The sequence below is a fragment of the Oryctolagus cuniculus genome, chromosome 19 (genome assembly GCF_051225735.1).
Source record: "Oryctolagus cuniculus isolate XC-2025 breed Fujian yellow rabbit chromosome 19, ASM5122573v1, whole genome shotgun sequence".
Taxonomy (NCBI): domain Eukaryota; kingdom Metazoa; phylum Chordata; class Mammalia; order Lagomorpha; family Leporidae; genus Oryctolagus; species Oryctolagus cuniculus.
Genome location: NC_142885.1, coordinates 10,936,611 through 10,950,403, shown reverse-complemented (window position 1 = coordinate 10,950,403; position 13,793 = coordinate 10,936,611). Strand labels below are relative to the sequence as shown.

Below are 13,793 nucleotides of genomic sequence, written 5' to 3'. Positions count from 1 at the left end.
AGCCGCTGCATGAGAGCCACGCTGGCCTCGGCGCACGCGCCCGGACGCACCTGACCCTGACACCTGAGCTGTTTTGTGGGGAACGCAGAATAGGATCCTGAGAGATGGCGCACAGGGTGGGAGGGGCCGGGGGCGTGCCCGGAGGAGAGGATGTTTAAAGAAGGGTTAGCAGGGAGACGCAGGTGGAGGACCAGAAGTGGAGGAGGGCAGGGGACAGTGCAGGAAGTAGGGACAGTGTGTGCAGAGACGGGAGCACGCAGCAGCGTGGTTAATGTGTGTGCGTGCGTGTGTGCGTGCATGCAGTGGGTGGTGGCGCCGGCAGGAGGACACGGAACAGGAGAGTAGGGCGGGGCCAAAGTGTGGACCCAGAGGGCCGTGGGGAGAAGTGAAAAGGTTTCATTTAAGGAGCTCTGGGTTGGAGAGAAAGAATTAGGGATCCACTGGGACAGACGCTACAGTCAGTGACAGGGATGGACGAGAGGGAGTGGCCGAAGCGGGAGCCCTGGACAGCTCCCACATGCCAAGGTCCCGCGGGGAAGCAGCCGCGAGGGCTGTGCAGAGCTGGGGGGGGGGGGGGGGAGGGAAGCCAGGGCGTTGCCCTCGAGGAGGAGGGTGGTCGGATCCCCGATGCTGCAGGAAGGAAGGGGTGAGGACCCAGGGCCAGGGCTGGGGAGGCGGGATGGGGAGGGGAGAGGAGAGGAGGAAGCGAGGGCAGTTTGAGAAGCTAACTGTACAAGGAGAGGGAAATCCAAGCTGGAGTGGGGTTAGAAAGAGGGCGACAGCGTTTCCAGCTCAGCAGAAAGAGCTGGTAGAGGGCCGGTGCTGTGGCATAGTGGGCTAAGCCTCCGCCTGTGGCATCAGCATCCCATATGGGCACTGGTTCAAGTCCTGGCTGCTCCACTTCCAACCCAGCCTTGTAATTAAGGTCTGGGACAGCCGCGGAAGATGGCTCAAGTGCTTGGGCCCCTGCACCTGCAGGGGAGACCAGGAGGAAGCTCCTGGCTCCTGGCTTTGGATCAGCTCAGCTCTGGCCACCGCAACCATTTTGAGAGTAAACCAGAGGATGGAAGAATATGACCTCTCTGCCTCTCCCTCTCTGTAACTCTACCTCTTCAATAAATAAATAAATAAATAAAAAGAAAAAAAGGAAAAGAAAGAGTGAGTGAGCTGGTGGTACCGCTGGGCACAGTGGGGGCAGGGAGCCAGGGGTGCGCTGACCAGGTTTCGGGATTTGCAGAGTGAGGAGGGGCTGGGGAGGGAGTCGCATGAGCGGTGTCAGTGGTGGGGAGAAGTGCTGGGACCACACGCAAGTTGGAGACGCCACTTGAAGGTGGCACCAAGCCTGGTCAGACTGGGAGACTGTCCAGCAGGGCCGGGGAGGAGGCGGTGGGGGAGAAGGTGGCTGGGGCATGGGTCCCGGCTTGGCCAAGCGCTGAGGTCAGAGAACTTGTGGCCACTGGGGCTTTCTCGTGGGCATGGAGGAAGGCAGGGATCCTGCACCCGGGGGCTTGAGAAAAGCGGAGTGCATAGGAGGCTGGCGGTGGGCAGGGCTGGGAAGGGACCTCCAGGGAGGGGCAGCAGGGTCACCTCCCGGGGAGGGGCTGTGTGCCTGAGGAACAGGGGGTGACTGGGAGGCGGGCAGGCTGCCACAGGGCAGGGTGTGGCACTGAGGCCTGGGGACGGCCCGAGGGGGGTCTGCATGCTGATCTGCCCGGCCGGCTGGGCTGGAATAGGACCTGCGGGGCCTCCTAGCGTGGCTCTGAGCGGCCAGGAGCCGAAGCACGTGGATGAGACGCGCCAGCAGCACCGCCGCCAGGTCGTGGGTGCCCGGCAGAGATCACCGGCTGTTGGGGTCTGTGTGGAGCCACCAGGGATACGAGCCCCATGACAGCAGAGGCACCATGCGGGCCTGTGTGTGGTGTGCTTGGGACCGTGCCGGCAGCCCGATGCAGGGCCGCCTGGTGAAAGAACAGAGTAGCAGGCCAGAGAAGTTCACAGCGGGTCTTTTGCGCCCCCACCCGGGGTGCGTGCCCGGGAGCTGACAGCAGCCACCATGCCTCCAGCTGCAGGGGAGCCACGGGGACCGCACCGCTCTGGGGATGCTGGGTGTACCTGGGCCCCCGGAACAGTAACTCCCTTGTAACACAAGAGGGCGCCCGGAGCCCACGCGGCCAAGGAGTGGAGCTCTCTCTCGCTGGGTGAGGTCTCAGTGGGGTGCCAGGCAAATGGGCAGCGGAAGTCCGGTTACAGGGCCCAGCCCCACCAGGCTGGAGCCCTCTTGGAGCCGTGGCCTTGTCCTGACAGGGTGAGACCTGTGACACTTGGCCGGTGTCAGGCAGAGCCACACCGGCACTTGTGACGGCTGCTTACAGTCAAGGTAGCTGCCCAGGACGGTGGTCACAGCTGCTTAAGGCCGGTCCAGCAGCCGCAGCCCTGTCTTTGTGTCTAAGGGCTTGGGGTTCCATGGCCCAGGGAGCTTACAGCATGGGAAGGGACGGTGGCTGGGGGCCCCGAGGGAGGGCCTGTGCCCATACTGCAGATGGCCACCCCCGAGGCCCTGCCCCTTGGGGCATCGTCCCCTGCGATACTAGCCACCACCTGAGGGGCGCTGTGGGGCTGTCCCTCTGGGAAAGCTGGACCCTGCAGGCCTGACAACAACCCCCAGGGGGCTCGCTGCTGCCCGCTCCTGCCCGGGTGGCCTTGGGGTGGCTCCGAGCCTCTGTGTACCTGAGATTCAAAGCCACAAAATACATTTGTTTTAATTTTTAATCTTAGAAAAATTTTACTTATTTGAGAGGCAGAGAGTGAGAGAGCATTTTCATTTGCTGGTTTGCTCCCCACATGCTTGCAATGGCTGAGCTGGCTGGGCTGAACTCCGTGGGGGTCTCCCCTGCGGATGGCGGGAACCCAATGAATCGAGCCATCACCTGCTCAGGGTCTGCATCAGCAGGAAGCTGGAGGCGGGCACTGAACTCAGGTGCTCAGGTGCACGACGCGGGCATCTTTCCCCGGGCAAACGCCTGCCCCCACTGACGGTGCGGTTGTACCGACACCCGCCCAGTGCAGTGCTGCCCCCTCCTGAGTGAGAAGCGAATCTTTGCGTGCAGCTGCTGCACCGAGCACTGACAACCCTTCCCAGTGCTCCTAGGCACCCAGACCCCTCGCCCGCTGCGCCCGGCCACAGCCGAGGGGCTCACCTTTCTTCTCCATCCGCTTCATGTCCATCAGCTTCTCCACGTTGTTGGGGTCATTGAGCCACAGCTGCATGCGCACAAAAGGCTCCCGGCCCTTCAGGCTGAGCTTGTGCCAGGGCTTCGGCCGGGCAAGGAGGTCGGACACGGAGCCCTGGGTGAGTCCCAGGATGGTCTCCCCAAACAGGCGCTGACCTGGAAACAGCCAGTGAGAGGCGGTCTGAGCACAGGGTTTGGAATGGACAAGTGCAGGTCAAGGTCGCGGGCAGGCACCGGCGTCTCCGAGGCCAGCCCTTCGCCCGCATGGCAACGCTTCCCCAGCCCCGACTTCAAGCCGCACTCTTGCTCCCTGCTAACGCCCACCCTGGGACCCTTCTCTTAGAGAGACCTCCAGGCTTCGGCTGAACTGGATGGTAAGCCCGTGCCCCTTCTCAGCACCTGCCGAACCCCACAGCCAGGCCCAGTTTAAGTGGCACACAGCGGGGTGTGCGGGGAGGGCAGGAGCCTCCTGCATCTCTGATGCAGGGTCTTGGCATGAAAACCACACACTGGACCCAGGTCACTGCGGGGAACACGGGGTTTGAAGGCCAGCCGCCTCCTGCCCTGCGGTCTGCCCTTTCGGGATAGAGCTCAGTGCTCAGGCGGGGCTGGTCAGAGCCCGTAGGGCTGTGGAGGGAGGGAGGGAGGTTGGCTCCACCCTGGGGGAAGAGGGCCAGTGCACACGCAGTCCACGTGACCTGGTGGAGAACTTGAGCGACAGAGGCTGTGATGGGGAGTGGAGATGGGGTTCCCAGAGGCCGGCATTTGGGCCCACGGAAACTCAGGCAGGGGCCAGCCCGTCCCCGGGGCAGCAGGGGACCAGGGAGCACTGGCTCCCGTACCCCAGCCGCGACTCAGGGCCGCGCACCCCAGCCACGACTCAGGGCCGCACACGGGGCCCTGTCGGGGAAGGTGGGGGGGAAGATGAGCGGCGCTGTTGAGCCAGAGTTCACCGTGTGGAAACTTTGGACTTGCAAAATTCACTTTTGGTTTCAACCACTTTCATGCAAAGATAAAGCTACTGAGGCTGGCGCTGTGGCATGCAGTAGGTTAATCCTCCGCCTGCGGCACCAGCATCCCACATGGGCACTGGTTCCAGTCCCGCCTGCTCCTCTTGGGAGAGCAGTGGAGGAGGGCCCAAGTCCTTGGGCCTCTGCACCTGCGTGGGAGACCTGGAAGAAGCTCCTGGCTCCTGGCTTTGGACCTGCACAGCTCCGGCTGTTGCAGCCATTTGAGGAGTGAACCAGTAGTGGAAGACCTCTCTCTCTGTCTCTCCCTCTCACTAACTCTGCCTCTCAAATAAATAAAGTATTTTTTAAAAAGATACATGTACTGACTTTGTAAACACATAATTTCTCTGCTCTCCAAATTTTTATTTTAGCCTGTAAATGTCCCAAGTTGTTCCTGGTTTTTGGTTCTGGCTGTTTTTAAGTCAGTTTTACCTAATTTTTAAAAAAAGATATTTATTAATTTGAAAGGCAGAGTGATGAGAGAGAGGGAGACACAGAGAGAGCTTCTACCTGCTGGTTCACTCCCCAAATGGCTACAACAGGCAGGGCTGGGCCAGGCTGAAGCCAGGAGCCAGGAGCTCATCCTGGTCCCCCACATGGGTGCAGGGGCCCCAGCACTTGCACACCAGCAGGAAGCTGGACTGGAAGTGGAGCAGTCGGGACTCATAGCGGCGCTGATTTGGGAAGCTGGCGTTGCAAGTGGGGGCTTGCCCTGCAGTGCGCACGCTCACCCCCGATTTCACTGAACTCCACAGGCTTCCTAGCTGGGCTCTGCAGGGTTCGTGGACTCGGGGCTGTCTGAGGACCTGGAGACAGCTGCAGACCCCACGCGGTCAGACACCAACTCCGCACCGCGTCAAGAAGCCGACCCACAAATGCTTCCATCCCACACAGGGTCCAGAGGACCCCGGGGGCGGCTGCGGGTCACCTGTGCCCCTCTGTGCCCTGTCTTCCATTGGGAGGCTGCAGCTTGTGCCGGTCACACGTGGCGGGTGTGCTCACGGTGTGTGTGTGTGTGTGTGTGTGTGTGTATGTATGGCTGTGTGTGTGTGCGTATATGATGGGTGTGTGTGGTGTGTATTCATGGGATGTGTATCTCTGTGTGTGGACATGTATTGCATGCATGGGCACATGTGTGGCATACATGCATGGGTACAGGCATGTACATGGTGTGTGTGTGGTGTGATGCATGTGTATGTGTATGTATCTCTCTGTGTGGGCACGTGTACCTGTGTGCATGTGTGCGGTGTGCATGTATGGAGGTGTGTAGGCATATGCACATATGTATGGGTGTGTGAGGTGTGCATGGATAGGTGTGTGCATGTGTGTGCTGTGTATGCACAGATATGTGTGTGGGTATATGTGCACTTGTGGGTGTGTGTGTGGTGTGTAGACATGTGCATGTCTGAGTGTGTGAGGCGTGCATGTGCATGCATGGATATGTGTGTGCAGGTGTGCGTGTGTGGGTGGGTAAGTCGCGTGTGCATATGTGTTTGTGTGTGTGATGTGTATGCACAGGTATGCATGTGTGGGCATACGTACATGTGTGTCGTGCGTGTATCGTGTGTGTGTGTGTGTGTATGGGCGTGGGGAACAGAGGTCACGGGCAGCAGGAACCACAGTGACCAGAGACCACGGCCAGCAGCCAGGCCCTGTATTCAGAACAGAGGCTCCCACCGTCCCAGGCAGGCCACCACCGCTCAGGTTTTACCGAGGGGCTCCGAGGGTCCAAGGTGCCTGCCCGCATCACAGGTGCCGTGCGGGAGCCAGGAGCTGGACCCAGTCTCGCAGACACCCAGAGGCTGCAGGCCGGGTGGACTGGGCCCAGCTCTGTGGCCCAGCAAGGATCCGGCGCTCTGCTGGGCACGAGCCAGGCAGACGGTGCTGGGCGGGAGTGACCCGCGCTGGCCCCCAGGCGCCCTGCTAGTGGCACACCCGGCTGCGGGCCTACCTAGGTTGTTGTCCGTCAGCACCTCCTTGACCCTCTTGGTGATGCCGTAGGTGTCCAGCTCGGGGGACATGGCCACCAGCTCCTGGATGCTGAGGGCCGAGTGTCCGGGGAGAGGCAACGGGGTGCTGGGCTGGGAGTCGGAGGCCGGGGGGTCGCTGGCTTCGGGCGGTTTGCCGTCCTTGCTCGCGTCGATGACGGGGCAGGGCTGCTGGACCAGCTCGGTCAGGCTCTTCACGGATTCGCTGGAGCTCATTGGGGACTCGGGGGCAGGGCTGCAGCTGGCGGAGGTCTTTGGGGTGCTCTCTGTAGGCAGAGCAGAGGGAGAAGCGGGACTGAACACAGGTGAGGTCACCCGGCACGGCCCTGCCCTTCTCTGGGGACACACCCCCCCCGGCACCGGCACCAGCACCGGCACGCGGCACGTGGCATGGATCTTAACGAACGGCTGTGGGGTTTCCTGACCCAGGGTGACCTCTGATTTTCTGTAGTAAAATAAAAAACAACGCCGGCAGGATTAAAAAAAAATAAGTGCTTTTAATGAAAGGCTCCCGAAGACTTCCTAGCAGGGCATTCTAGCCCTGATAGTTTTTAGCGTCTGCCCTACCCAACACGCGCTGTCACTGTCGCGATTTCTGCTAGGGAAGCCCCGTGATTCTCAGGACGCGCAAGGCCTAGGGCGGCCTGCGTCAGGCCACGTGCTCCAGACCACACGCGACGCATGGGGCCTTGTTAACGCGGGCTGCCCGTGACGTAGTCACCATGGTTACCAAGACCCTCGAACCACAGGCCTCCAGGTCTGAGGGTCCGAGAATGTTTATTTTTAAGCTTTCTGAGTGGGGGAGGGGGAGGGGGAGGGGGAGGGGGAGAGTGGTAGTGGTAGGGGGAGGGGGAGGGAGGGAGGGACTCTCTCATCTACTGTTCACGCCCCGAATGCCTACCAACAGCAGCTGGGCCAGGCTGAAGCCAGAAGCCTGGAACTCGGTCCAGGACTCCCCTGTGAGCCGCCGCCTGCTGCCTGCTGTGTGTTGGCAGGAAGCTGGGGTGCACATCCAGACACTCAGAGGTGGGGCGCAGGCGCCTTAAGCACTGTGTCACCTGCACACCCCCAAGGCTGCTACAGGCTCCCCTGTGGCCTAACTCCCGCGGGTGGCGGGCACCCAAGAAGGGCGGGGGCCTGGCCTGCGCTTCCACCACAGAGCTGCAGGCCAACCCCAGGGCTTGCTGCTCCCACTGGCTTGGGAAGCCAAGCTCTTTTTCTGTCTACACCACAGCGATCCGGCTGGGTGGGCCACGTGGCGTCCTTTGTGGAGGTGGGCCTCGCCTTGGGTCCCTGCAGGTGCCCGTGGGTGGCACCTGTGGCGTCCCACGCTGAGCCACCCCTTCTGGCCTCAGCTACCCTCACCTGCGAGACCCCGCAGGACAGGCTTGGGTCCGGTTTGGGGGTCTCTGGAGTAAAGACTTGGGCCACTTCCTAACGGTCCACAGGGCTGCCCGGGGCACACATCCTCCTCTGGCCCGACTCAGTGCCTCGGTGCCATCGGTCTCCTTGCCCCCACCAAGGCGGACACAGTTCCCACCCCGCTGCCACGCAGGAGGGGCCCCTGACTGGCCAAGGTCGTCTCTCCCTGGCTGCCTGCTCAGCCCTCACAGGTCCCCCAGGAACACAGCAGCACCCTAAAACACCCCTCACCTGTGTGGGATACACATAACCCCAAACAAAACCTAATCAGCGTGCAACCAAGCATCCATGCCGGACGCCCCCTATCCACCAGGTGAACCACTCTCTCTGAACTCAGCAGGGTGGACAAACACAGGCAGTGTTCCGGGTTAGGTTCCCTCAAAAGGCCCAACTCCAAGTAAAACAGCTGGGGGGGGGTCACCGGGGAACCCGCCGATTCTCCTAGGCGGTGCAAAGTTCCACCGTGTGGCACCGACCCGCGTCCTCCACCTGGCAAATCAGGTTAAGGAGACAACCCCGGAGGGCCGGACGAGACGCGCATGCGCCGGGCGTGAAAGGCAGAAACGGTCCTTATAAATCTTGGCGGTGATACGCATCCTACAAATCGAATTTCTTTTCCGCTCGCCCCCGGGGTCACCAGACAACTGGATACAAAACCCAGCGAGCGTCAGTTCTGTACGCGCTGCACGGCCCGTGTCCCCCGACGCACCGTGCGAGGGCTGCCCTGGCAGATCATCCATCTTGCTCACCGCACACTGTCAGCGATGGCATGAGTTCCCCGCGTGATAAACACATTTCCTCGCGGGTGTGTGTCCTTTCACCCACAGCAAGGTTGAGCTCACGGCCGCCGGGCTGACGACCCACCTGGTGCCAGAGCAGCGGCCGCTACACCTCACGCCTCGTCCCGGGGCCCAGCGCAGGCAGACCCCTCGGGCGGCCGACCACTTCTGTCCCAGCATCTGTTCGCGTGTATTGTGGCCACAGAGAAGCCTTGCACCTCCAAGGCGCCTAGCCATGCTGCAGACAAAGCGAGCGTGGGCCTGGGCCCTTGGGGAGACTCCCGGTGACGGGGTCCTAGGGCTGGCTCCCCTCTGCTTCCCCAAGCTCAGGCCACAGCAGGGGCCGCTGTGGTCACAGGCCACAGAGAGCAGAACCGGGCCCGCCTTGGGTGGGGAGCCGTGCACGTAGAGATGTGAAGGCTGACGGAGCCCTGGGGAGGCCCTGAGTCCACGGGCCTGGAACACTGCTTGGCGAGAGAGGAGCCTCTCTCCAGGGCCCTCTCCAGGAAGCACCTCAGCTCCGGCAGCAGGACCGCTCCCCCCCCGCCCCCCGACAGTCGCCCACGGCCCCTCACAGGGGGCCAGGAAGGGTCCTGGACTCAGCAGCTCAACAGAACAAGAAACGTCCACGGAGAGGCACACATTGCTTCTCATTTCCCGGAAATCAGCAAACAGTTCCCTGATTAAGATCACACAGACAAGCGGCTGCAGTGCCGGCATCCCACATGGGCGCTGGTTCAAGTCCCGGCTGCTCCACTTCCGATCCAGCTCTCTGCTACGGCCTGGGAAAGCAGTAGAAGATGGCCCAAGTCCTTGGGCCCCTGCACCCACGTGGGAGACCTGGAGGAAACTCCTGGCTCGTGGCTTTGGATCAGCCCAGTTCCAGCCGTTGTGGCCATTTGGGGAGTGAACCAGGAAATGGAAGACCTTTCTCTCTCTGCCCTCTCTCTAACTCTGCCTTTGAAACAAAATAAATCTTAAAAAAAAAAAAATCACACAAAAGATGCCTGCGAGAAGTGACGCGGGAGGTTTATTGTGGCTCACGGTTTGGGAGGTTCACAGTCTGAGGTCAGGACAGCCACGGCCAGGGCCACGGTGGAGTACATGGGGAGGAAAGGCCACCGGTGAGCTGGGCCCCTTCTCAGGACACCCCCGTGGCCTAAAGACCTCCCACCAGGCTCAGCTCCTGGACACTGTCCCTGGATCAAGCAAGCATCCACTCTCGCGGCACCACCGGCTTGCGATTGGAGATTCAACGAGAGCCAAACCTTGTTTGAACCAGTGATTTATCGCAGCTCCCTCCACAGTGCCTGGCTCGTGACCGAGACGCTGGTGACCAGCTCGGACGGCTGCATCCGCTCGGATGCCCGGGATGGCATCCTCTGAGTGAGGAGCCAATGTTCCGGGATGTGAACTGTACTTCCGCAAGAACTTACTTTGGGGGAAAAGTGCTGGTGGAATGAATGAATGACGGCATGCTACCCCATTCACTTCTTCCCTCATCTACTGGGCCCAGCAGGGAACTGGTCGGAGATGGCCCTGCCTCATCGGAGCTTCTGCCACAGAGTGGCAGGGACCTGTGTGAAGGGCGGTGAGTACGTGCTGGGGACAGTGGAGGCCCTGAGCACATGGCAGGGGACAGGGACTCAGTTAGGGGATGAGATGTCCCATCCGAGCGACAGCTCTGCGAGTCTAGGGCGTGGCCGGTCAAGCTGAGAGGAGCAGGTGAGGCGAGGAAGGAGGCAGACTGTTCTGGAATTCAGGGAAGGGGCAAGGGGTACCTGGTGGTGTTGAGGGATGAATGAAACTGCGCCCAGCGAGAGAAAAACCCCAGGGGCTGGGCTGCCCAGGACCATGGCCCTGGCTGCCTTTGCTGTCTGAGTCCCAGTGCCAACAGGGCTTCCCTCGGCCGGCGACGCCTCTGCTCTGTAGACTCCCCGCGGCCGGCAGTGGTTCCCAAGGCCTTGGGGAAATGGCAAAACACCGGAGGCAGGGTCCACATCCAGGAGACAAGGGACCTACATTGCAGCACGTTCAGCACGTGGGCCACGAATAGCTGGGAGGGTGTGAGGGCATCACGAGGAACCCCCAGGAACACAGCACACATAACCTCTGACCCGGAAGAGCCCGCACGCCCGAGGCACCGTGTGTGGAGGCTGTGAGATGACACACGGGCCTTGGTGTGGCGGCGAGGTCGTCACTTGGATGCCTGCCCCCCGTACTGCAGCGCCGGGGCCCCCTGGCTGCTCCACTTCTGACCCAGGGTCCTGCCAGTGCGCGCCCCGGGAGGCAGCAGGTGACAGCCCGGGAACTGGATGGAGTTCCCAGCTCCTGCCTTTGGCCTGGCCCATCTCTGGCTGTTATGGGCAGTTGGGGAATGAATCAGCAGATGGAAAATCTCTGTGTCTATGCCTTTCAAATAAAAGTGAAAAACAAAAACAAAAACCAAACCCCAACACAAACCCACACAGGAGTGATAAACAGCAAATCCACGGTCCACAGCAGATCACTTCCAGGAGAAATGAAATTAGGGAGGGGGCTTCAACTCCATCTCATGTCTTATTTCTTCTAGAAATATAGGCTCGAATTAGGACCAGAAGTTAAGACTGTGGCTGGGGGCTGGTGCTGTGGCGTAGTGGGTAAAGCTGCCTTCTGCAGTGCCGGCATCCCCATATGGGCACCGGTTCGAGTCCCGGCTGCTCCACTTCCAATCCAGCTCTCTGCTCTGGCCTGGGAAAGCAGTGGAGATTTCTCTCTCTCTCTCTCTCTCTCCCTTTCTCCCTTTCTCCCTTTCCATCTTTGCCTCTGCCCCTCTGTAACTCTGCCTTTCAAGTAAATAAATAAATCTTTTTTTAAAAAAAGACTATGGTTTGGTGCTGGGTACCCAACCAATAATTATGTTATTCCATAATTTTCTCTGTGTTAAGGACCTAACAGTTAAAAAGCAAGCAGGCGTCGGCAAGGTCACTGTGAGAAGGCAGGGTACAGGTGGGCAGCCCGGATGGAGGCAGATCCGGACTGAGGGCTGTGGGGGAGGGGCAGGGAAGCCCTGCTCTATCATCACCCGCAACAGCAGCCTCGATCCAAGCTGACATCTATTGTGCACCTACTGTATGCAGGCACTGGGCTGAGGCCGTCATAGCTCACACGCCTCTCATGAGGTGAAGGCGGCACAGCTGCTTCCCACAAAGATACGGTACCCAGAGCGACACATCTGGCAAGGACCCGGCTGGCTCAAGTTCCAAGGGCAGCCTGCACGGGAGTGCAGTGCCGCACCCCAGGCCCCAGCGACCTTAGAGGCAGAGGGACGGGTCTGCTCGTCTGCACGCAGGCTCTCTACGTCCCACGGAGGAGAAGGCCCAAAACTTGAAAACGTTACAGAAAGCCAGCCCGGCCCTGGGACTGGGGAAGGAAGCCATGAGTGCAGCAGGTGCCAAGGGCGTCCGGCCGACTCTGCCAGCCACGGGTAAAGCGGGAACCCACGCTCCGGGGGAGGAACCAGGCAGCTCGGCGTGGTCCAGGTCGCACGCGCAGATGGATCCCCCCGGCGCACACCTCCACCGCCTGCTGCCTTTGCTCGGCTTGTCCGTTCACTCTGGCGTGTCTGGAAGGCACCCGGGTCACACACTCTGCCTGGCACCAGGCAAAACACCCCAGGCTGCAGATCTGGGACCACAGAGAGATGCCTGACGTGGGTGTTGCCAAAGCTGCGCCGCTCAGTGCACCCACCCAAGTTTGGCAGCAATGGGAAGGTGCTGCATTTAAAATGTCGTCTCTGGGGGGTGCATTTCTGCTTTGCAAGGTGTCACATCTTGCATAGAGGAGTGCGGTTAGCGAACACAGAGCGAGGAGACAGTGGCTCCAGGCCCTCTGGGTTCCACGAGGCATACAGGAACTATAAAAGGATCATGAAAAATATTATATTCCAAAAGCAGTAGGCAAATAACGGCTGCTTTAAGTTTCCAAGAGAAGCCAATCGAAAACGCACACCGGCTATAATTTCCCGTGGCAAAGCCCTCTGCCGTTTATCTGAGGCCTGTTTGCAGCTCCGTACCCAGCTCTCCATTGCAGTAATAATAACTCCCAATTCCATTTAGTGTGCATTTGAGCAGTCAGGATAAAGTCATTTCTTATTATCTCCCCACTGTGTAAAAAACAGCTTGAAGGTAGGAAGTCAGCGAGCATTTTCACCAAAAAGTAATTATTGTAAGTGACATTTTTACTGCTGGCGTGCCATAAGGCGAGGTGTGCATTCACGGGGGCAAGTTGCTGAAACAAAATGACAGGCGACTCCGTGACATTCTGACAAGAACCCAAACATTATTTCACTGGCGGCTGGGCTGACGCACCCCTGTTTCATTATGTCCAGAGTTTGGGCTTGGAGCCCAGGCCGAGCCCGGGAATCCCACGTGACTGTGCACGCAGACGAGCGGGCAGAGGCGGGGCCCGGGGTGGGGGCCATGTCCTGGCAAAGATCGGCGGGGAGGGCAGGGAGTGCCCTCCGGAGCCCTGGTGGCCAAGTGCAAGGATACACTGTCTCTGGGTGCCCGGGGCACATCCTGGGCTCAGCAGGAGCCCTGGTGGCTCATGAGGACGCCCAGGGCAGGCTCAGAAGCCGTGGCAGGGTGACCGCCAGTTTGGAGCGCATCCCAGCTGCCTGGAGACGGGCAGATTGTGACGCAGACACGGTGCCTGCGGGGGCTGTGCCCTCCCACTGTTCTCTGCGTGGTCCCCACCAGCTGCGGGCCCTCTCTTGGGAGAGACCACGCTCCTCTATACCAAGGGGCGGGGCTGTGCTCACTCCACCTCCTGCGTTCCACTCCCGCACTACCCGCTCTGCGGTTTCCCAACACCTCCTCCCTCCTGGGGGGCAGCGGCACTGAACTTGCCCTTGACGGAGTCCGGTCACGTGTCTAAGATGAGGCCGACACGAAAAGGCGCGCTTTCATCTTTTGAGTCTGAGTGGGATGTGAGGACGTGCGGAGCTGGGACCGAGACGCACGGCTGTTAGCAGGGCTCGGGGACTCTTGGGAGCTCTTCCTGGCCCTCACTGTGCCACCGCACACTGCCCTACTGCCATACCTGGTGATGTGCCCTCACCCGTGCCAATGTGTGGACGGCCCTGCAGCTCCCAAGGGCCTGTGCAGGCCTCCCTTTTGGGACGGTCCAATCCCAAACAAGCATAGCCTCCAATGTCAGTGAGTGTCTCTGCACAGTTACCAAGCCACGGCTCCACAGGGACTCAGAAACGTCACTTTCAGGTGACGCTCAGTGACCTCATCACTGAGCCGGCTGTGTGTGTGAACTTAACACGGCCGTGCAGCCCAGCCCCGTGCGTGGAGAGCAGCCGCGTGTCTCATCTGC

The 13,793-nt window shown here is 60.4% G+C and overlaps 1 protein-coding gene across 13 annotated transcripts in view; it reads right to left on the bottom strand.

The window, feature by feature from the left end:
• The window catches only part of CUX1 (cut like homeobox 1), a 313,006-nt gene that overhangs the window by 27,017 nt on the left and 272,196 nt on the right, over positions 1–13,793 (bottom strand). For 9 of the 13 annotated variants that reach the window (XM_051837957.3, XM_051837962.3, XM_051837958.3 and 6 more), the window contains 2 exons: positions 6,192–6,494; positions 3,198–3,386 (listed from right to left, as the gene is read on the bottom strand). The exons of the other annotated variants lie outside the window; for them this stretch is intronic. In XM_051837957.3, coding sequence (XP_051693917.3) covers positions 3,198–3,386; positions 6,192–6,494 — 492 coding nt within the window. The remainder of the gene's footprint in view (positions 1–3,197; positions 3,387–6,191; positions 6,495–13,793) is intronic. 13 annotated transcript variants of the gene reach the window in all.